This window comes from Apteryx mantelli, chromosome 37 (genome assembly GCF_036417845.1).
Source record: "Apteryx mantelli isolate bAptMan1 chromosome 37, bAptMan1.hap1, whole genome shotgun sequence".
In the NCBI taxonomy this organism is placed as follows: domain Eukaryota; kingdom Metazoa; phylum Chordata; class Aves; order Apterygiformes; family Apterygidae; genus Apteryx; species Apteryx mantelli.
In genome coordinates this window covers 463893-485815 of record NC_090014.1, presented here as the reverse complement: position 1 = coordinate 485815, position 21923 = coordinate 463893, and the positions used below count along the sequence as shown (strand labels likewise).

Below are 21923 nucleotides of genomic sequence, written 5' to 3'. Positions count from 1 at the left end.
CGCCGGAAGCGGCGCGGCGCCCCCCGGAAGCGGTTCGCCGGCGCGGCGGAAGCGGCGCGGCGCGGCCATGGGCTCCTCCAAGAAGCACCGGGAGCGCGGCGGGGCCGAGGCCGGCGCTGAGGAGGCCCCGGCTGCGGCGGCCCCCAGCGACAGCGGCGGCTGCGGCGGGGGGAAGCGGCGGCGGCGGCGGGAGCAGCAGCAGCAGCGCGGCGGGGCGGCCCCGCGAGCACCGCAAGCACCGGCACCGCGGCGGCGAGCGGCGCGGCAAACGCAGCCGCTCCGGGGCGAGCGCGGCAGCGGCGGCGGCGGTGGCGGCGGCGGCGGCTCGTCGCGGCGCGGCGGGAACGAGGAGCCCGGACGCGGCGGCGGCGGCGGCGGCCATGGCCGAGGCGGAGCCGAGTCCGACGCGGGGCGGCGGGGCAAGAGGGAGCGGCGGGACGAGCGGGACGAGCCCGGTGAGGGGGGGGGGGTCCTGGGGGGTCTCCCTGGGGGCGGTTATGGGGCTTTGGGGGGGACCTGGGGGTCCCTGGGGGCGGTTATGGGGCTTTGGGGGGTCCCTGGGGGTCCCTGGGGGCGGTTATGGGGCTTGGGGGGGTTCCTGGGGGTCCCTGGGGGTGGTTATGGGGCTTTGGGGGGGACCTGGGGGACCCCTGGGGGCGGTTATGGGGCTTTGGGGGGACCTGGGGGTCCCTGGGGGCGGTTATGGGGCTTGGGGGGGTTCCTGGGGGTCCCTGGGGGCGGTTATGGGGCTTTGGGGGGGACCTGGGGGACCCTGGGGGCAGTTATGGGGCTTGGGGGGGTTCCTGGGGGTCCCTGGGGGCGGTTATGGGGCTTTGGGGGGTCCCTGGGGGTCCCTGGGGGCGGTATGGGGCTTTGGGGGTCCCTGGGGTCCCTGGGGGCGGTTATGGGGCTTTGGGGGGGACCTGGGGGTCCCTGGGGGCGGTTATGGGGCTTTGGGGGGGGACCTGGGGGTCCCTGGGGGCGGTTATGGGGCTTTGGGGGGTCCCTGGGGGGTCCCTGGGGGCGGTTATGGGGCTTGGGGGGGGTCCCTGGGGGTCCCTGGGGGCGGTTATGGGGCTTTGGGGGGGGGCCTGGGGGTCCCTGGGGGGCGGTTATGGGGCTTTGGGGGGGACCTGGGGGTCCCTGGTGGGTGATTATGGGGCTTTGGGGGGGGGTCTGGGGGGGTCTTTGGGGGCAGTTAGGGGGTTTTGGGGGTGCTGGGGGGGGCTTTGGGGGCAGTTATGGGGCTCGGGGGGGGTTGGGGGTATCAGTCCCCCTCGTTAGCTAACGACCCCCCTTCCCCCCCCCCAGCCGCCGCCTCTAAGGCCGCTGCAGGCGAGTCGTCGCTCAGCGTCGAGGAGACCAAGTGAGCCGGGGCCCCCAGTTACCCCCCGTTACCCCCTGATCCCCCTTTCAATTAATCTTAATATTTCTCTAATACTCCCAGTTACTCTCTGGTTACTCTAATATTTTCCCAATATTCCTGTTTGCCCCCCAAAACCTTTCAGTTACCCCCAATGTGCCCTTGATTCTTCTAGTTGTTTTCTGTACGCCCCAAATTACTCCAATATTGCTCTAATATTCTTAATTATTCCCCAGTTACTCTTCCAGGTATTCCCAGTTACCCGCCAATACTGCTCTGATACTCTCTAAACTCCCTGGTTACTTCAATTACTCTCCCAAACTTCTTAATTATCCTGGTATTTTTCCAATACTCTGAATTACTCTATTCTGATGCCCCTCCAGGGCTCCCCGGGTGCTGCTTAAACTCCCTCCGACACCCCCAAAACGACACCAATTGCCCCCACCGTTTTTCAGTATTTTTAGTTGCTTTGTAGAATTATTTGAGTATTTATTGAGTAAATACTGAGTATTTAAAACAAGGAATGTAATATTCTGCAAAACGCCCCTGTGAGCCCCCCAAAATCCCCCCAGTTTCCCCCAACGCTACTCCGCGCTCCCCAGTTACCCTTAGTATCACCCCTAATGCTCCCTAATTATCCTAATACTCTTAATACCCCATAATTACCCCAAAATACTTCCAATTACCTTAAATTGTGTTGTTTCCTAAATCTTTAATATTTAAGGGTATTTTTCTAATATCGCCCCCGTATTTGCTTTCTGCACCCTCATATTTGCCCCCCCGCCCCCAAACTTGCCCCCCCACCCCCATATTCCCCCCCGAACCCCCCCCCCCACATTTACCCCCTTTTCTCCCCCCCCAACCCCGTTTCCAGCAAACTCCGCGCCAAGCTGGGCCTGAAGCCGCTGGAAGTCTCGGCCGTGAAGAAAGGTGAGTGTGGGGGGGGACGGACGCCCCGTGTCACCCTGCTTCGGGGGGACCCCCCCGCGGTTCTGGGGACCCCCCCGCGGTTCTGGGGACCCCCCCGACGCCCCCATTCCCCCCCCCCCCCCCCCGCAGAAGCCGGCACCAAGGAGGACCCGGTGGCGGCCGACGTCGTCAACCCGCTGGTGCAGCGGCAGCGGGAGGAGATCCGCGAGAAGCTGGCGGCCGCCAAGGAGAAGCGGCTGCTCAACCAGAAACTGGGGTGCGCCCCCCCCCCTCCCTTCCCCAACCCCCCCCCCGGCAGCACCCATGGGTGGGGGGCGCCCCCCTAACACCCCTTTTTCACCCCGAATCCAGCAAGGTGAAGACGCTGGGCGAGGACGACCCTTGGCTGGACGACGCGGCCGCCTGGATCGAGCGCAGCCGCAAGCTGCAGCAGGAGAAGGAGCTGGCGGAGAAGAGGGTGAGCTGGGGGGGGGGGGAGGAAGAGCGGAGGGGCCCAGGCGTCCGGGCGGGGGCTCCACCCCCCCTTCAACCCCCCCCCACACCCCCCCACGGGGGGGTTAATTTTGGGGGGGCGCAAAACCAGCGTCGTTTCAGGCCAAGCTGCTGGAGGAGATGGACCAGGAGTTTGGCGTCAGCACCTTGGTGGAGGAGGAGTTCATGAGGAGGAAGAGGGTGAGGCGGTGGGGGGGGGGCCTTGGGGACACTTGGGGACACCCGTGGGGACACCCCTGACCCCCCCCCCCGTGTCCCCCCTGTGTCCCCCCCCGCCAGGAGCTGTACAGCGCGCGGGACCTGCAGGGCCTGGCGGTGGAGCACGCGGTGGAGGCCTTCCGCGAGGGCGAGACCGTGGTGCTGACGCTCAAGGACAAGGGTGAGGGGACATGTGGTGGCATCTGGGGACGTGGGGACACGCGGTGGCACCTGGGGGGGGGATGTGGGGACGCGCGGTGGCCCCCTCGGGCCCTTTGGGGCTCCCCGTGGCCTCGGATGCGTCCCTCTGCTTCGTGACGTGTCCCCCGCGTCCTCCCGGGGCACTGCGGGGTGCTCTTGGTGTCCCCCGACGTGTCCCCGTGTCCTCCCAGGGTGCTGCAGGGTGCTCTTGGTGTCCCCCGACGCGTCCCCGCGTCCTCCCGGGACGCTGCGGGGTGCTCTTGGTGTCCCCCAACGTGTCCCCATGTCCCCATGGGGTGCTGCAGGGTGCTCTTGGTGTCCCCCAACATGTCCCCGTGTCCTCCCGGGGCGCCGCGGGGTGCTCTTGGTGTCCCCCAACATGTCCCCGTGTCCTCCTGGGGTGCTGCAGGGTGCTCTTGGTGTCCCCCAACGTGTCCCCGTGTCCTCCCGGGGTGCTGCAGGGTGCTCTTGGTGTCCCCCAACGTGTCCCCGTGTCCTCCCGGGGCGCTGCGGGGTGCTCTTGGTGTCCCCCGACATGTCCCCGTGTCCTCCCGGGGCGCTGCGGGGTGCTCTTGGTGTCCCCCGACGTGTCCCCGTGTCCTCCTGGGGTGCTGCAGGGTGCTCTTGGTGTCCCCCAACATGTCCCCGTGTCCTCCCGGGGTGCTGCGGGGTGCTCTTGGTGTCCCCCGACGCGTCCCCGTGTCCCCACGGGGTGCTGCGGGGTGCTCTTGGTGTCCCCCGACGTGTCCCCGTGTCCTCCTGGGGTGCTGCGGGGTGCTCTTGGTGTCCCCCAACGTGTCCCCGCGTCCTCCTGGGGTGCTGCGGGGTGCTCTTGGCGTCCCCCGACGCGTCCCCGCGTCCTCCCGGGGCGCCGCGGGGTGCTCTTGGTGTCCCCCGACGCGTCCCCACGTCCTCCCGGGGCGCCGCGGGGTGCTCTTGGCGTCCCCCAACGTGTCCCCGTGTCCTCCCGGGGCACTGCGGGGTGCTCTTGGTGTCCCCCGACGTGTCCCCGTGTCCTTCTGTGTCCCCGCGGGGTGCTCTTGGTGTCCCCCGACGCGTCCCCGTGTCCTCCCGGGGTGCTGCGGGGTGCTCTTGGTGTCCCCCAACATGTCCCCCGTGTCCTCCCGGGGTGCTGCAGGGTGCTCTTGGTGTCCCCCGACGTGTCCCCGTGTCCCCACGGGGTGCTGCGGGGTGCTCTTGGTGTCCCCCAACGTGTCCCTGTGTCCCCACGGGGTGCTGCGGGGTGCTCTTGGTGTCCCCCAACGTGTCCCTGTGTCCTCCCGGGGCACTGCGGGGTGCTCTTGGTGTCCCCCAACGTGTCCCCGTGTCCTCCCGGGGTGCTGCGGGGTGCTCTTGGTGTCCCCCAACGTGTCCCCGTGTCCTCCCGGGGCACTGCGGGGTGCTCTTGGTGTCCCCCGACGCGTCCCCGTGTCCTCCCGGGGTGCTGCGGGGTGCTCTTGGTGTCCCCCAACGTGTCCCCGTGTCCCCACGGGGTGCTGCGGGGTGCTCTTGGTGTCCCCCAACGTGTCCCTGTGTCCCCACGGGGTGCTGCGGGGTGCTCTTGGTGTCCCCCAACGTGTCCCTGTGTCCTCCCGGGGCACTGCGGGGTGCTCTTGGTGTCCCCCAACGTGTCCCCGTGTCCTCCCGGGGTGCTGCGGGGTGCTCTTGGTGTCCCCCAACGTGTCCCCGTGTCCTCCCGGGGCACTGCGGGGTGCTCTTGGTGTCCCCCGACGCGTCCCCGTGTCCTCCCGGGGTGCTGCGGGGTGCTCTTGGTGTCCCCCAACATGTCCCCGTGTCCTCCCGGGGTGCTGCAGGGTGCTCTTGGTGTCCCCCGACGTGTCCCCGTGTCCCCACGGGGTGCTGCGGGGTGCTCTTGGTGTCCCCCAACGTGTCCCTGTGTCCCCACGGGGTGCTGCGGGGTGCTCTTGGTGTCCCCCGACGTGTCCCCGCGTCCTCCCGGTGGTGCTGTGGGGTGCTCTTGGTGTCCCCCAACGTGTCCCCGTGTCCTCCCGGGGTGCTGTGGGGTGCTCTTGGTGTCCCCCGACGTGTCCCCGTGTCCCCATGGGGTGCTGCGGGGTGCTCTTGGTGTCCCCCGACGTGTCCCCACGTCCTCCTGGGGCGCTGCGGGGTGCTCTTGGTGTCCCCGTGTCCCCCCAACGTGTCCCCGTGTCCCCTCCGCGTCACGGTGGCATCACCGATGTGGCCACACATCGTTTCTGTGCCCCGCTGGTGTCCCTTCTCCTGTCCCTCTGTCCCCTCTCGTGTCCTTTCCGGGCCCCGAGGTGGGTCCCTGCCATGTCCCCGTGTCCCCCTGTGACACGTCCCCATGTCCCGGCAGAGTCCCCGTGCCACGTCCCTGTGTCCCCTGTTGTGTCCCCGCGTCTGGGTGGGGTTCATGCAATGTGTCCCCTACGTCCCCATGTCCCCCTGTCCCCTGTTGTGTCCCCATGTCCTGGTGGGGTCCCTGCGGCACGTCCCCCTGTCCACGTTCTTGTGTCCCCCGTGTCCTCCTGCCCCAGTGGGGTCCCCACCACATCGCCGTGTCCCCCCCCCCCCGCCATGTCCCCGTGTCCCGGCAGGGTCCCTGCCCTGTCCCCATGTCCCCTGTTGTGTCCCTGTGTCCTAGCGGGCTCCCTGTGATGTGTCCGTGTGTCCCCACGCGTCCCCTGTTGTGTCCTCGCGTCCTGGTGGGGCCTCATGACGCGTCCCCGTGTCCCTGTCCATGTCCTTGTGTCCCCGTGTCCCCCCCCATCCACATCCGCATGTCCCCTGCCACATCCCCATGTGCCCCACCGGGGTCCCTGTGTCCCCTGCTGTGTCCCTGCACCCCCCCCCCAGTCCCCATGCTGCTCCCCTGTGCGTCCCCACGTCCCTGTGCTCCGGGGGGGTCCCCCCACGTGTCCCCGCACCCCGGGGGGGATCCGTGGGTGCCGGGAGGGGTCCGTGGGTGTCCCAGGGTGTCACCCATGTCCCCCCGTGACGTCCCAGGGGTGCTGGAGGAGGCCGAGGACGTGCTGGTGAACGCGGCGCTGGCCGAGGCGGAGGCGGCACCCCGGGGGGGGGGGGAAGGGTCGTGGGTGCCCGGGGGGGGGTCATGGGTGCTGGGGGGGGTCGTGGGTGTCCCAGGGTGTCACCCATGTCCCCACGGTGTCCCAGGGGTGCTGGAGGAGGCCGAGGACGTGCTGGTGAACGCGGCGCTGGCCGAGGCGGAGGCGGCACCCCGGGGGGGGGGGGGGAAGGGTCGTGGGTGCCCCGGGGGGGATCCGTGGGTGCCGGGGGGGTCCGTGGGTGTCCCAGGGTGTCACCCATGTCCCCGCGGTGTCCCAGGGGTGCTGGAGGAGGCCGAGGACGTGCTGGTGAACGCGGCGCTGGCCGAGGCGGAGGCGGCACCCCGGGGGGGGGGGGGGGGGGAAGGGTCGTGGGTGCCCCGGGGGGGGTCGTGGGTGTCCGGGGGGGGTCGTGGGTGCTGGGGGGGGTCGTGGGTGCCCAGGGGTGTCCGTGGGTGTCACCCATGTCCCCCCGCGGTGTCCCAGGGGTGCTGGAGGAGGCCGAGGACGTGCTGGTGAACGCGGCGCTGGCCGAGGCGGAGGCGGCGCGTCGGGGCCTGGAGCTGCGGCGCCGCAAGCCGGGCTACGACCCCTGCGAGGAGCCCGCCGGCCCCCCCCGCCGTGAGTGTCACCTCCCCCGTGTCCCCTCCCCTGTCCCCGCGTGTCCCCAAGGTCCCCGCGCGGCTCCTCGGCAGGGGGACGCGCCCCACGTGGCGCCTCGGGGTCCCAACACGGCGCCTCAGGGTCTCAAAATGGCCTCTTGGGTCCCCGTGTTCTTGAGGACCTGATGTGGCCCCTCCGTGTCCCCTCCCGTGTCCCCACACGTCACCAAGGCCCCCACGTGGCTCCCCTGTGTCCCCTCCCGTGTCCTCAAGGTCCCCACGTGGCCCCTCGGCAGGGGGACGCGCCCCACGTGGCACCTCGGGGTCTCGAAATGGTCTCCTGGGTCCCCATGTTCTTGAGGACCTGATATGGCCCCTACGTGTCCCCTTCTGTGTCCCCGCGTGTCACCAAGGTCCCCACGTGGCTCCCCTGTGTCCCCTCCCGTGTCCCCAAGGTCCCCACGCGGCCCCTCGGCAGGAGGACGCGCCCCACGTGGCGCCTCGGGGTCTCGGCGTGGCCCCCCAGGTCCCCCATGTTCTTGAGGTCCTGATGTGGCCCCCCCTGTGTCCCCTCCCGTGTCCCCACGTGTCACCAAGGCCCCCACGTGGCTCCCCTGTGTCCCCTCCCGTGTCCCCAAGGTCCCCACGCGGCCCCTCGGCAGGAGGACGCGCCCCACGTGGCACCTCGGGGTCTCGGCGTGGCCCCCCAGGTCCCCCATGTTCTTGGGGTCCTGATGTGGCCCCCCCTGTGTCCCCTCCCGTGTCCCCAAGGTCCCCACGCGGCCCCTCGGCAGGAGGACGCGCCCCACGTGGCACCTCGGGGTCTCGAAATGGCCTCCTGGGTCCCCATGTTCTTGAGGACCTGATGTGGCCCCTCCATGTCCCCTCCCGTGTCCCCACACGTCACCAAGGCCCCCACGTGGCTCCCCTGTGTCCCCTCCCGTGTCCCCACGTGTCCCCAAGATCCCCACGTGGCACCTCGGGGTCCCCACGTGGCACCTTGGGGTCTTAAAATGGTCTTCTGGGTCCCCGTGTGTCCTTGAGATCCCCATGTGGCCCCTGCATGTCCCCTCCTGTGTCCCCACATGTCCCCAAGGTCCCCACGCAGCCCCTCGGCGGGGGGACGCGCCCCACGTGGCGCCTCGGGGTCTTGAAATGGCCTCCCGTGTCCCCACGTGTCCTCGAGGTCCCCACGTGGCCCCTCCCGTGTCCCCACGTGTCCTTGAGGTCCCCACGCTTCCCCCCCGTGTCACCAATGTCCCACGTGGCCCCTCGGCAGGGGGACGTGTCCCTCGGGGGGCTGTCGGGGTCCCAACGTGGCACCTCGGGGTCTCGAAATGGCCTCCTGGGTCCCCACGTGTCCTCGAGGTCCCCACGTGGCCCCCCGCGTGTCCCTTCTCATGTCCCCCCGTGTCAGCAAGGTCCCCACATGTCTCCCCGTGTGTCCCCTCCCGTGTCCCCACGTGTCCTCGAGGTCCCCAGGTGGCCCCTGCATGTTCCCCACGTCCCCAAGGTCCCCACGCGGCACCTCGGGGTCCCCCCGTGTCCTCAGGGTCTTGGCGTGTCCCCCGCCTGTCCCCGGGGTGTTGACACGTGTCCCCGAGAGGGTGACGTGGCCTTGGCGTGTCCTCGGGGTCCCCCCGTGTCCTCGGGGTCCCCCTGGGGCCCCTGTGTGTCCCCTTGTCCCCCCCCATGCTGCTGTGTTGCCCCGTGTTTTTTCCCATGTCCCAGCACGCAGAGCCGGGAACACGTGTGTCATCCCATGTTGTGGCGTGTCACCCCGTGTCACGGCGTGTTTTGGACTCGGCTCCAACACGCGGAAGAGCTGGGGGAGGGGGGACTCGCCCCCCCCACACACGTGGCCCCCACCGTGCACATGCGTGACCCCCCGCCTTGGCGTGTCCTTGGCGTGTTCTCACGTGTCCTTGGCGTGTTCTCACGTGTCCTTGGCGTGTTCTCAGGTGTCCTTGGCGTGTTGTCACGTGTCCTTGGCGTGTTGCCGCAGGAGCTGCTGCCGCAGTACGCGGAGGCGCTGGGGGCCGCCCGCCCCCCCCCCACGCGTGACCCCCCCGTGCACACGCACCCCCCCCGCCTTGGCGTGTCCTTGGCGTGTTGTCACGTGTCCTTGGCATGTTGTCACATGTTGTCACGTGTCACAGGAGCTGCTGCCGCAGTACGCGGAGGCGCTGGGGGCCGCCCGCCCCCCCCACGCGTGACCCCCCCACGCACACGCGTGACCCCCCGCCTTGGCGTGTCCTTGGCGTGTTGTCACGTGTCCTTGGCGTGTTGTCACGTGTCCTTGGCGTGTTGCCGCAGGAGCTGCTGCCGCAGTACGCGGAGGCGCTGGGGGCCGCCCGCCCCCCCACGCGTGACCCCCCCTGCGCACACGCGTGACGCCCCCGCCTTGGCGTGTCCTTGGCGTGTTGTCACGTGTCCTTGGCGTGTTGTCACGTGTCCTTGGCGTGTTGTCACGTGTCCTTGGCGTGTTGCCGCAGGAGCTGCTGCCGCAGTACGCGGAGGCGCTGGGGGCCGCCCGCTCCCCCACGGCTCTCCGGCTGCCCCCCCGGCGGGGGGGGCCCGGCGCTGGCCCCGCCCCCGCCCGGCCTCCCGCCCCCCCCCCCCTCGGGGCGCCGCAGAGCCTGGCGCTGCCCCCCCCCCGCCTGGCCCCCGACTTCCTCGGCCCCCACGAGCAGGTGGGTCCCGTCCCCCCCGGGGCATCGTGGGTAACGGGGGGGGTTGGCGGGAGCCCCGGGGCATTGTGGGTAATGGGGGGTTGTGGGTAATTGGGGGGGGTTGGTAGGAGCCCTGGGGTATTGTGGGTAATGGGGGAGGTTGTGGGTAATGGGGGGGGTTGGCGGGAGCCCCGGGGCATCGTGGGTAGTGGGGGCTTGTGGGTAATTGGGGGGGGTTGGTAGGAGCCCTGGGTATCGTGGGTAATGGGGGGTTGTGGGTAACTGGGGGCGGGGGTTGGGCGCGAGCCCCGGGGCATTGTGGGTAATGGGGGGGGTTGTGGGTAATGGGGGGGGTTGGCGTGAGCCCCGGGGGGTTGTGGGTAACGGGGGGGGTTGGCATGAGCCCCGGGGAGTTGTGGGTAATGGAGGGTTGTGGGTAATGGGGGGGGTTGTGGGTAATGGGGGGGGTTGGCGGGAGCCCCGGGGCATTGTGGGTAATGGGGGGTTGTGGGTAACCGGGGGGGGGGGTTGGCAGGAGCCCCGGGGCATCGTGGGTAACGGGGGGGGGGTTGTGGGTAACTGGGGGGGGGTTGGCAGGAGCCCCGGGGCATCGTGGGTAATGGGGGATGGGGGTAATGGGTGGTTGTGGGTAATGGGGGGGATTGGCGGGAGCCCCGGGGCATCGTGGGTAATGGGGGGGGGTTGTGGGTAATGGGGTTTGTGGGTAATGGGGGGGGTTGTGGGTAATGGGGGGGGTTGGCGTGAGCCCTGGGGGGTTGTGGGTAATGGGGGGGGAGCTGGTGTGAGCCCCGGGGCATTGTGGGTAATGGGGGGTTTGTGGGTAACCGGGGGGGGGGTTGTAGGTAATGGGGGGGGTTGGCACGGGCCCCGGGGGGTTGTGGGTAACAGGAGGGTTGTGGGTAACTGGGGGGGGGGGGTTGGCGTGAGCCCCAGGGGGTTGTGGGTAATGGGGGGGTTGTGGGTAATGAGGGGCGGTTGGCGTGAGCCCTGGGGGCTTGTGGGTAATGGGGGGGGTGGCGCAAGCCCCAGGGCATCATGGGTAATGGGGGGCTGTGGATAATGGGGGGGTTGGTGTGAGCCCCGGAGCATCATGGGTACCGGGGGGGTTGGCGCGAGCCCCGGGGCATCATGGGTAAGCGCCCCCGCGCAGGCCGTGGCCTTCCGGAAGACGCGGCGCCGCGTGCGACGGCTCCGGCGCAAGGAGAAACCGCTGCGGGCGGACGATCTGCTGCCGCTGGCGCCGGGCGACACGCGCGGAGACTTCGGCTCCAGGTGGGCCCAGGCGTCCGGGGGGGGGCGGGGACACGCGCGGCGACTTCGGCTCCAGGTGGGCCCAGGCGTCCGGGCGGGGGGGGCCCAGGCGTCCGGGGGGGGCGGGGACACGCGCGGCGACTTCGGCTCCAGGTGGGCCCAGGCGTCCGGGCGCGGGGGGGGACACGCGGGGCGACTTCAGCTCCAGGTGGGCCCAGGCGTCCGGGGGGGCCCAGGCGTCCGGGCGGGGGGGGGGACACGTGGGGCGACTTCGGCTCCAGGTGGGCCCAGGCGTCCGGGGGGGGGGCGGGGACACGCGCAGAGACTTCGGCTCCAGGTGGGCCCAGGCGTCCGGAGGGGGGCCCAGGCGTCCGGGGGGGGTTCACAGGGGCAAGAGACGCTTGGGGGGGGGCAGTAGGATCCTTGGTGGGGGGGCAAATAGGGGTAATAGAGGGGTCATGGGGGGGGCTGAGGGCAAGAGGGGGGTTTTGGGCGTGGGAGGGGCCGGGGCAAGAGCGGCTCTGTCAAGGGGGGGTCTAACTCCCCCCCCCATTTTTGCCCCCCCCAGGTCGCGGGGCCGAGGCCGGCGGGGGCCCAAGGAGGCCGAGGAGGAGGAGGAGGAGGAGGAAGGGGGGGGGGCCGCGGCGGCGCCCGGGGGGGGGAGGAAGGGCAGGGCCCGGCCCCCCCCCCCGCCGCCCCCCCTTCCGACGACACCCGCGTCGAGAGCATGGACATCAGCAGCGACGGTGAGCCGGACGCCTGGCCCCCCCCCACCCCCGGACGCCTGGGCCCCCTCCATGGGGTGGGGGGGGGGAGGCCCCGGATGCCTGGGCCCTTTGATGGGGTGGGGGGGGAGCCCCCGGACGCCTGGGCCCCCTGTTGTGGGGGAGGTGGGGGGGAGGCCCCGGACACCTGGGCCCCTCGTCGTAGAGGAGATGGGGGGAGTCCCCAGACACCTGGGCCCCTCAATGGGGTGTGGGGGGGGAGCCCCCGGACGCCTGGGCCCCTGGGTGGGGGAGTCCCCGGACGCCTGGGCCCCTCAATGGGGTGTGGGGGGGGAGCCCCCGGACGCCTGGGCCCCTGGGTGGGGGAGTCCCCGGACGCCTGGGCCCCTCAATGAGGTGGGGGGGGGAGCCCCCGGACGCCTGGGCCCCCCGGGTCAGTGGGATCAGGGTGGGAGGGAGAGAGGGAGCATCCCCGGACGCCTGGGCCCCTGACGCCCCCCCCCCCCGCGCAGACGAGCCCCCCCCCGGCTCGCCGGCGGCGCTGGAGGAGGACGAGGCCGAGCAGGAGCTGCAGAAGCAGCTGGAAAAGAGCCGGCGCCTGCGGCAACTGCAGCAGCTGCGCGAGGCCGGCGGCGAGCAGGTGAGCGGGCCCAGGCGTCCGGGCGGCTCCCCGGGGTGGGGGGGGGACACGGCGAGCAGGTGAGCGGGCCCAGGCGTCCGGGCGGCTCCCCGGGGTGGGGGGGGGACGCGGGTGAGCGGGTCCAGGCGTCCAGGCGGCGCCCCCGGGGTGGGGGGGGACACAGCGAGCAGGTGAGCGGGCCCAGGCGTCCGGGCGGCTCCCCGGGGTGGGGGGGGACGCGGGTGAGCGGGCCCAGGCGTCCGGGCGGTGCCCCGGGGCGGGGGGGGGACGCGGGTGAGCGGGCCCAGGCGTCCGGGCGGCTCCCCGGGGTGGGGGGGGGACGCGAGCGAGCGGGCCCAGGCGTCCGGGCGGCTCCCCGGGTGGGGGGGGGTCGCGGGCGAGCGGGCCCAGGCGTCCGGGCGGCGCCCCGGGGTGGGGGGGGGGGACGCGGGTGAGCGGGCCCAGGCGTCCGGGCGGCTCCCCGGGGTGGGGGGGGACGCGGGTGAGCGGGCCCAGGCGTCCGGGCGGCTCCCCGGGGTGGGGGGGGGGACGCGGGTGAGCGGGCCCAGGCGTCCGGGCGGCTCCCCGGGGTGGGGGGGGGACGCGGGTGAGCGGGCCCAGGCGTCCGGGCGGCTCCCCGGGGTGGGGGGGGACGCGGGTGAGCGGGCCCAGGCGTCCGGGCGGCTCCCCGGGGTGGGGGGGGGACGCGGGTGAGCGGGCCCAGGCGTCCGGGCGGCTCCCCGGGGTGGGGGGGGGGGGACGCAGGTGAGCGGGCCCAGGCGTCCGGGCGGCTCCCCGGGGTGGGGGGGGGACGCGGGCGAGCGGGCCCAGGCGTCCGGGCGGCTCCCCGGGGCGGGGGGGGGACGCGGGTGAGCGGGCCCAGGCGTCCGGGCGGCTCCCCGGGGTGGGGGGGGGGACGCGGGCGAGCGGGCCCAGGCGTCCGGGCGGCACCCCGGGGCGGGGGGGGGACGCGGGTGAGCGGGCCCAGGCGTCCGGGCGCCTCCCCGGGGTGGGGGGGGGATGCGGGTGAGCGGGCCCAGGCGTCCGGGCGGCACCCCGGGGTGGGGGGGATGCAGGTGAGCGGGCCCAGGCGTCCGGGCGCCTCCCCGGGGTGGGGGGGGGGACGCGGGTGAGCGGGCCCAGGCGTCCGGGCGGCACCCCGGGGTGGGGGGGGGTCGCGGGTGAGCGGGCCCAGGCGTCCGGGCGCCTCCCCACCCCCCCACGCAGCACCCAGGGGTGGGGGGGACCCAGCTCTGCCCCCCCCCCCCCCCGAGCGAGGGGGCCCAGGCGTCCGGGCCCCACTAACACCCTCCCCGGGCACCGGGGGGGGGTCGCAGAAGGGGCCCAGGCGTCCGGGCGCCGCTCACGCCCTCCCCGAGCACCGGAGGGGGCTGTACGGGGGGGTTTGCGGAAGGGGCCCAGGCGTCCGGGCGCCGCTCACCCCCCCCGCCGCCCCCCCGGCAGGTGCTGGAGCTGGTGCAGCGGCGGCGGGGGGGGGGCGGCGGCGGCGGGGGGGGCCGGGGCGGACGCCCGCGCCGGCGCCATCGTCTTCAACGCCACCTCCGAGTTCTGCCGCACCCTGGGCGAGATCCCGACCTACGGCCTGGCCGGCAACCGCGAGGAGCAGGAGGAGCTCATGGTGCGCCGGGGGGGGGGGGGCAGTTAGGGGTCTGGGGGGGCAGTTAGGGGTCAGGGGGGCAGTTTGGGGGTGATTTGGGGCAGTTTTGGGGTGATGGGGGGCATTTGGGGGTGATGCGGGGCAGTTTTGGGGCCTGGCCGGCAACCGCAAGGAGCAGGAGGAGCTCATGGTGCGCCGGGGGGGGGGGGGCAATTAGGGGTCTGGGGGGCAGTTGGGGGTGATTTGGGGCAGTTTTGGGGTGATGGGCATTTTGGGGGTGATTCGGGGCAGTTTTGGGGGCCTGCAGGCAACCGCGAGGAGCAGGAGGAGCTCATGGTGCGCGGGGGGGGCAAATCTGGGGCTGGGGGGGCAAATTGGGGGGGCCTGGGGCAGTTTGGGGGGGCTGGGGGGGCAGTTAGGAGTCTGGAGGGCAGTTTGGGGTGATTCGGGGCAGTTTTGGGGTGATGGGGGGCATTTTGGGGGTGATTCGGGGCAGTTTTGGGGGCCTGGCAGGCAACTGCGAGGAGCAGGAGGAGCTCATGGTGCGCGGGGGGGGCAAATCGGGGGGGCTGGGGCAGTTTGGGGAGCTGGGGGGGCAATTAGGGTCTGGGGGGCAGTTTTGGGGTGACTCGGGGCAGTTTTGGGGTGATGGGGGGCAGTTTTGGGGTGATTCGGGGCAGTTTTGGGGGCCTGGCCAGCAACCGCAAGGAGCAGGAGGAGCTCATGGTGAGCCGGGGGGGGGGGAATTAGGGGTCTGGGGGGGCAGTTAGGGGGCCGGGGGGGGCAATTAGGGGGATGGGGGGTGCAATTAGGGGGATGGGGGCAGTTTTGGGGTGATTCGGGCAGTTTTGGGGTGATTCGGGGCAGTTTTGGGGGCCTGGCCAGCAACCGCGAGGAGCAGGAGGAGCTCATGGTGCGCGGGGGGGGCAAATCGGGGGGGCTGGGGTAGTTCGGGGGGGCTGGGGGGGCAGTTAGGGGTATGGGGGGCAGTTTTGGGGTGATTCAGGGGCAGTTTTGGGGTGATTCAGGGCAGTTTTGGGGTGATTCGGGGCAGTTTTGGGGGCCTGGCAGGCAACCGCGAGGAGCAGGAGGAGCTCATGGTGCACCGGGGGGGGGCAGTTAGGGGTCTGGGGGGCAGTTAGGGGTCAGGGGGGGCAGTTAGGGGTCTGGGGGGGCAGTTAGGGGTCTGGGGGGGCAGTTTGGGGGTGATTCGGGGCAGTTTTGGGGTGATTCCGGGCAGTTTTGGGGTCTGGCCGGCAACCGCGAGGAGCAGGAGGAGCTCATGGTGCGCCGGTGGGGGGCAGTTAGGGATCTGGGGGGGCAGTTAGGGGTCAGGGGGGCAGTTTTGGGGTGATTCGGGGCAGTTTGGGGGTGATTCGGGGCAGTTTTGGGGCTGGGGGGCAGTTTTGGGGGTGATTCAGGGCAGTTTTGGGGTGACTCGGGGCAGTTTTGGGGGCCTGGCAGGCAACCCGCGAGGAGCAGGAGGAGCTCATGGTGCGCTGGGGGGGGGGCAATTAGGGGTCTGGGGGGCAGTTTGGAGGCTGGGGGGGGCAATTAGGGGTCAGGGGGGGCAAGTTTTGGGGCTGGGGGGGCAGTTAGGGGTCTGGTGGGGGCAGTTTTGGGGGTGATTCGGGGTAGTTTTGGGTGACTCGGGGCAGTTTTGGGGGCCTGGCCGGCAACCGCGAGGAGCAGGAGGAGCTCGGGGGGCTCCATGTCCCCCACGTGTCCCCACGTCCCTCTGCTGTGTCCCCCCCCACTGTGTCCCCCCACGTCCATGTCTCTCTCCGTGTTCTCGTGTCCCCTTGTCCTTGTGTCCCTCTGTCCCCCCGTGTTCCCCCATGTCCCCCCACATCCGTGTCCCTCCCCGTGTCCCCACGTCCTTGTGTCCCTCCATCCCCCCCATGTCCCCCCGTGTCCCCCCACATCCCCGTGTCCCTCCCCGTGTCTCCATGTCCCCATGTGTCCCCGTGTCCTTGTGTCTCTCTGTCCCCCCCATGTCCTCCCACGTCCCCGTGTCCCCCCCGTGTCCCCCATGTCTGTGTCCCTCCCCGTGTCCCCATGTGTCCCCATGTCCTTGTGTCTCTCTGTCCCCCCCGTGTTTCCCCACATCTATGTCCTTCCCATGTCCCCATGTGTCTATGTGTCCCATGTCATTATGTCCCTCCATCCCCCCTGTGTCCCCCCCATGTCCCCACGTCCCCGTGTCCCTTGCATCTGTGTCCCCCGGGTCCCCGTCTGTCCCTACATCCCCCACGGCCCCCCACGTCCTCGTCCGTCCATGTATCTTCTCGCATGTCCTCGTGTGTCCTACTGTGTCCTCACATGTCCCCGCGTGTCCCCGCGTGTCCCCGCGTGTCCCCGCGTGTCCTCACGTGTCCCCGCGTGTCCCCGCGTGTCCCCGCGTGTCCTCACGTGTCCTCACGTGTCCCCGCGTGTCCCCGCGCAGGGACTTCGAGCGGGAGGAGCGGCGCTCGCCCGCCGGCGCCCCCGATTCCGACGGGAGGAGAACGTGGGCTGGAGCACCGTCAACCTGGCCGAGGAGCGGCAGCAGCAGGACGTGAGCGCCCGAAACCGCCCGGAAACGCCCCAAAACCCCCCCCCCGAGCCCCCCCCGACCCACCTGCACCCCCAAACCGCCCCCCCGAACCGCGGCCCCCCCCAAAACCGGGGCCCCCCCCACCGCCCCGGGGAGGAGAACGTGGCCTGGAGCCCCATCAACCCAACCCAGGAGCCATCGTGGTGGGGACGTGAGCGCCCCGAAACCCCCCCGAAACGCCCCAAAACCCCCCCGGGCCCCCCCGACCCACCTGCACCCCCAAACCGCCCCCCCGAACCGCGGCCCCCCCCCCAAAACCGGGCCCCCCCACCGCCCCGGGGAGGAGAACGTGCCCTGGAGCCCCGTCAACCCAACCCAGGAGCCATCGTGGTGGGACGTGAGCGCCCCGAAACCCCCCAAAACCCACCCCCGGGCCCCCCCCGACCCACCTGCACCCCCAAACCGCGCCCCCCCCCCCAAAACCGGGGCCCCCCCACCGCCCCGGGGAGGAGAACGTGGCCTGGAGCCCCGTCAACCCAACCCAGGAGCCATCGTGGTGGGACGTGAGCGCCCCGAAACCCCCCCGAAACGCCCCCAAACCCACCCCCAAACCCCAGGAACCCCGAGGCCCCCCCCAAACCCACCCCCCCGCCCCCCCGAGGCCCCGCTCCGACCCCCCCCTTTCTGCCCCCCCCCAAGTTCTCGGCGTCCTCCACCACCATCCTGGACGAGGAGCCCATCGTCAACCGGGGCCTGGCCGCGGCCCTGCTGCTCTGCCAGAACAAAGGTGCGTCCGGACGCCGGGGCCCTTCGGGGACCCCCGGGGGGTTTGGGGACCCCCCCGACCCCCCCCCCCCATTGTGTGTGTGTCCCCCGTGTCCCCCCTGTCCCCCCCCCCCCAGGGCTGCTGGAGACGACGGTGCAGAAGGTGGCTCGGGTGAAGGCGCCCAACAAGTCGCTGCCCTCGGCCGTCTACTGCATCGAGGATAAGATGTGAGCGGCGTCCCCCTGCGTGTCCCCTCCGTGTCCCCAACCCCGCGTGACATTGTCCCCGTGTCCCCGCGCAGGGCCATCGACGACAAGTACAGCTGGCGGGAGGAGCGCGTGTCCCCCTCCATGTCCCCTCCGTGTCCCCTCCGTGTCCCCTCCTGTCCCCAACCCCGCGTGACATTGTCCCCGTGTCCCTGTGTCCCCGCACAGGGCCATCGACGACAAGTACAGCCGGCGGGAGGAGCGCGTGTTCCCTCCGTGTCCCCTCCGTGTTCCCTCCATGTCCCCTGATGTCCCCTGATGTCCCCTGATTTCCTCCTCCCTGTGTCCCCCGCTGTCCCCAGCCCCGCGTGACGCCTGTCCCCGTGTCCCCGTGTCCCCGCGCAGGGCCATCGACGACAAGTACAGCCGGCGGGAGGAGCACGTGTCCCCTCCGTGTCCCCTCCGTGTCCCCCGATGTCCCCCGATTTCCTCCTCCCCATGTCCCCCCGTGTCCCCCGCTGTCCCCAACCCCGCGTGATGCCTGTCCCCATGTCCCCGTGTCCTGGTGCAGGGCCATCGACAACAAGTACAGCCGGTGGGAGGAGCGCGTGTCCCCTCCATGTTTCCTCCATGTCCCCTGATGTCCCCTGATTTCCCCCGATTTCCCCCTCCCCACGTCCCCCCGTGTCCCCCGCTGTCCCCAACCCCGCGTGACGCCTGTCCCCGTGTCCCCGTGTCCCCGCGCAGGGCCATCGACGACAAGTACAGCCGGCGGGAGGAGCGCGTGTCCCCTCCATGTTTCCTCCATGTCCCCCGATGTCCCCGATTTCCCCCGATTTCCCCCTCCCCACGTCCCCCCGTGTCCCCCGCTGTCCCCAGCCCCGCGTGACGCCTGTTCCCCGTGTCCCCGTGTCCCCGCGCAGGGCCATCGATGACAAGTACAGCCGGCGGGAGGAGTACCGCGGCTTCACGCAGGACTTCAAGGAGAAGGAAGGCTACCGGCCCGACGTCAAGATCGAGTACGTGGACGAGACCCGGCCGCAAGCTGACGCCCAAGGAGGTGACCTGGGTTGGGGACACGCTGCACGGGGAGGGGGGGGGACACGTGCCACCACCCCCTGACCCCCCCCCGTGTCCCCCCTCCCAGGCCTTCCGCCAGCTCTCGCACCGCTTCCACGGCAAAGGCTCCGGGAAGATGAAGACGGAGCGCAGGATGAAGAAGCTGGACGAGGAGGCGGTGAGGGGCCGTTTTGGGGGGGTCCTGAGCCATTTTGGGGTCCCCCATGGTCCCCGTTTGGGGGTTCTGAGCCTCTTTAAGGTCATTTCTGGTCCCATCTGGGGTCCCCTATGGGCCCTTTTGGGGGTTCAGGGCCATTTTGGGGTCACCCCCGGTCCTGTTTGGGGGTCCTGAGCCATTTTGGGGTCCCCCATGGGCTCATTTGGGGTCTCCCAGCACCTTTTGGGTGTCCTGAGCCATTTCGGGGTCCCCCATGGTCCCTTTTGGGGGTCCTGAGTGCCTTTAAGGTCACCCCAGGTCCCATCTGGAGTCCCCTATGAGCCCTTTTGGGGGTCCTGAGCCATTTTGGGGGTCCCACCAGGTCCCATTTGGGGTCCTGAGCCATTTTGGGGTCCCCCATGGGCTCATTTGGGGTCTCCCTGGTCCCACTTGGGGTCCTGAGCCATTTTGGGGTCCCCCCAGGTCCCATTTGGGGGTTCTGAGTGCCTTTAAGGTCACCCCAGGTCCCATCTGGAGTCCCCTATGAGCCCTTTTGGGGGTCCTGAGCCATTTTGGGGGTCCCACCAGGTCCCATTTGGGGTCCTGAGCCATTTTGGGGTCCCCCATGGGCTCATTTGGGGTCTCCCAGGTCCCTTTTGGGGTCCTGAGCCATTTTGGGGTCCCCCCAGGTCCCATTTGGGGGTTCTGAGTGCCTTTAAGGTCACCCCAGGTCCCATCTGGAGTCCCCTATGAGCCCTTTTGGGGGTCCTGAGCCATTTTGGGGGTCCCACCAGGTCCCATTTGGGGTCCTGAGCCATTTTGGGGTCCCCCATGGGCTCATTTGGGGTCTCCCTGGTCCCACTTGGGGTCCTGAGCCGTTTTGGGGTCCCCCCAGGTCCCTTTTGAGGGTCCTGAGTGCCTTTAAGGTCACCCCTGGTCCCATCTGGGGTCCCCTATGGGCTCTTTTGGGGGTCCTGAGCCATTTTGGGGTCCTTCCAGGTCCCTTTTGGGGGTCCTGAGCCGTTTCGGGGTCCCCCATGGGCTCATTTGGGGTCTCCCAGCCCCCTTTTGGGGGTCCTGAGCCCCTTTGGGGTCCCCCCAGTCCCCCTTGGGGGTCCCTGTGGTTCTCTGGGCCCATTTGGGGGCCCTTTAGGGGTCCCCCGGCCCCAGTTTTGGGGGTCTCCTGCCCCCCTTAGGGGTCGCGGCCCCATTCTGGGGGTGCCTGGCTCCCTTTGGGGGTCCCGTCTCCATTTTCGGGGATTCTGTCCCCGTTTTGGGGGGTTTCTGTCCCTGATTTTGAGGGGGGGGGGCAGTGACCCGGTTTGGGGGTTTCATCCCTGTTCGGGGGGTGTTTCCGTAGCCGGTTTTGGGGGGGACGTGCCCGGTTTTGGGGGTGCTGTGCCCCATTTTGGGGGCACCATGCCCAGTTTTGGGGATGACGTGCCCGGTTTTGGGGGGTGACGTGCCCGTTTTGGGGGGACGTTTCCGTGCCCGTTTCGGGGGCACCGTGCCCAGTTTTTGGGGGTGACGTGCCCGGTTTTGGGGGTGACGTGCCCCGTTTTGGGGGGACATTTCCATGCCCGGTTTTGGGGGCGCCATGCCTGGTTTTGGGGGTGACGTGCCCGGTTTTGGGGGGATGTTTCCATGCCTGGTTTTTGGGGCGCCGTGCCCGGTTTTGGGGTGACGTACCCTGTTTTTGGGGAGGCGCTGTGCCCAGTTTGGGGGTGACGTGCCCGTTTCGGGGGGATGTTTCCGTGCCCGTTTTGGGGGTGACGTGCCCGTTTCCGGGGGATGTTTCCGTGCCCGTTTTGGGGGTGACGTGCCCGTTTTCGGGGGGATGTTTCCGTGCCCGTTTTGGGGGTGACGTGCCGGTTTCGGGGGGATGTTTCCGTGCCCGTTTCGGGGGTGCCGTACCCCGTTTTCGGGGGGATGTTTCCGTGCCCGGTTTTGGGGGTGACGTGCCGTTTTCGGGGGGATGTTTCCGTGCCCGGTTTTGGGGGTGCTGTACCCCGTTTTCGGGGGGATGTTTCCGTGCCCGTTTTGGGGGCGACGTGCCCCATTTTGGGGGTGACGTACCTCGTTTTCGGGGGGGCACCATGCCCGGTTTTGGGGGTGACGTACCCCGTTTTCGGGGGGCAGCTGCTGAAGAAGATGAGCTCGAGCGACACCCCGCTGGGCACCGTGGCGCTGCTGCAGGAGAAGCAGAAGGCCCAGAAGACGCCCTACATCGTCCTCAGCGGCAGCGGCAAGAGCATGAACGCGTGAGCCCCCCGCCGCGACGGGCACTGGGAGGCACTGGGAGCACTGGGACGGGCACTGGGAGCACTGGGATGGGCACTGGGGGCAACTGGGACAGCGACTGGGAGCCACTGGGACGGGCACTGGGGGCGACTGGGAGCAACTGGGAGCACTGGGATGGGCACTGGGAGGGACTGGGAGCACTGGGAGCCACTGGGATGGGCACTGGGGGCAACTGGGAGCACTGGGACGGGCACTGGGAGGGACTGGGAGCCACTGGGAGGGACTGGGAGCACTGGGATGGGCACTGGGGGCAACTGGGGACACTGGGAGCCACTGGGACAGGCACTGGGAGGGACTGGAAGCCACTGGGACAGCCACTGTGGGCAACTGGGAGCACTGGGAGCCACTGGGACAGGTACTGGAAGGGACTGGGAGCCACTGGGACAGGTACTGGGGGAAACTGGGGGCACTGGGATGGGCACTGGAAGGGACTGGGAGCACTGGGGGCACTGGGATGGGCGCTGGGAGCGACTGGGGCACTGGGGGCAACTGGGAGTGACACAAGGGCACTGGGGGCATTGGGGGGGGCACTGGGGGTGACTGGGAGCGCTGGGACAGGCACTGGGGGGTGACACAGCACTGGGATGGGCACTGGGAGCAACACAGGGACACTGGAGCAACTGGGAGCAACATGGAAGCGCTGGGATGAGCACTGGGAGTGACATGGGGGCACTGGGACGGGCACTGGGGAGACTGGGAGCACTGGGATGGGCAATGGGAGACACTGGGAGCGGCTTTGAGGGCACTGGGAGCACTGGGAGAGGCACTAGGGGTGCTGGGAGGGGGGGTGGGAGCGACGCTGGGAGCACTGGGAGGGGAACTGGGAGCACTGGGAGGGACTGGGAGGGAACTGGGGGCACTGGGAGGGACTGGGAGCACTGGGAGGGACTGGGAGCCCCCCGGGGTGCCTGACCCCCCTCTCCCCCCCCCCCCAGGAACACCATCACCAAGTGACCGGCGCCGCCCGGCTGCCCCCACACGCGTGTTCCTGTGCGCACACGCGTGTCCAGGCATGCGCACACGCGTGTCCCCGCTCCGGCCCCCGCGGGGGGGCAATAAAGACCCAGCTCTGACCCCGTGTGCGTGGGTTTTTTGGGGGGGGGGGGGGACACACGGCCACCGCGTGTCCCCGGCGTCACGTGTCGCAACACGCGTGTGC

At 70.4% G+C, this 21923-nt stretch overlaps 1 protein-coding gene across 1 annotated transcript; it reads left to right on the top strand.

Annotated features, from left to right (window-relative positions):
- Positions 1-28: 28 nt before the first annotated feature.
- Positions 29-21807, top strand: SART1 (spliceosome associated factor 1, recruiter of U4/U6.U5 tri-snRNP). Its single transcript, XM_067314773.1, is given in 25 exon segments — positions 29-455; positions 1312-1366; positions 2238-2293; positions 2423-2549; positions 2645-2750; positions 2888-2965; positions 3065-3164; positions 6718-6852; positions 8839-8891; positions 9329-9526; positions 10677-10798; positions 11346-11397; positions 11454-11523; positions 12015-12142; positions 13586-13645; positions 13647-13761; positions 16188-16238; positions 16241-16296; positions 16975-17062; positions 17178-17268; positions 18171-18282; positions 18284-18307; positions 18395-18484; positions 20603-20724; positions 21700-21807. Coding segments are annotated over 25 exon segments (2496 nt in total). The 5' UTR covers positions 29-67; the 3' UTR covers positions 21719-21807.
- The last annotated feature ends 116 nt before the right edge of the window (positions 21808-21923 follow it).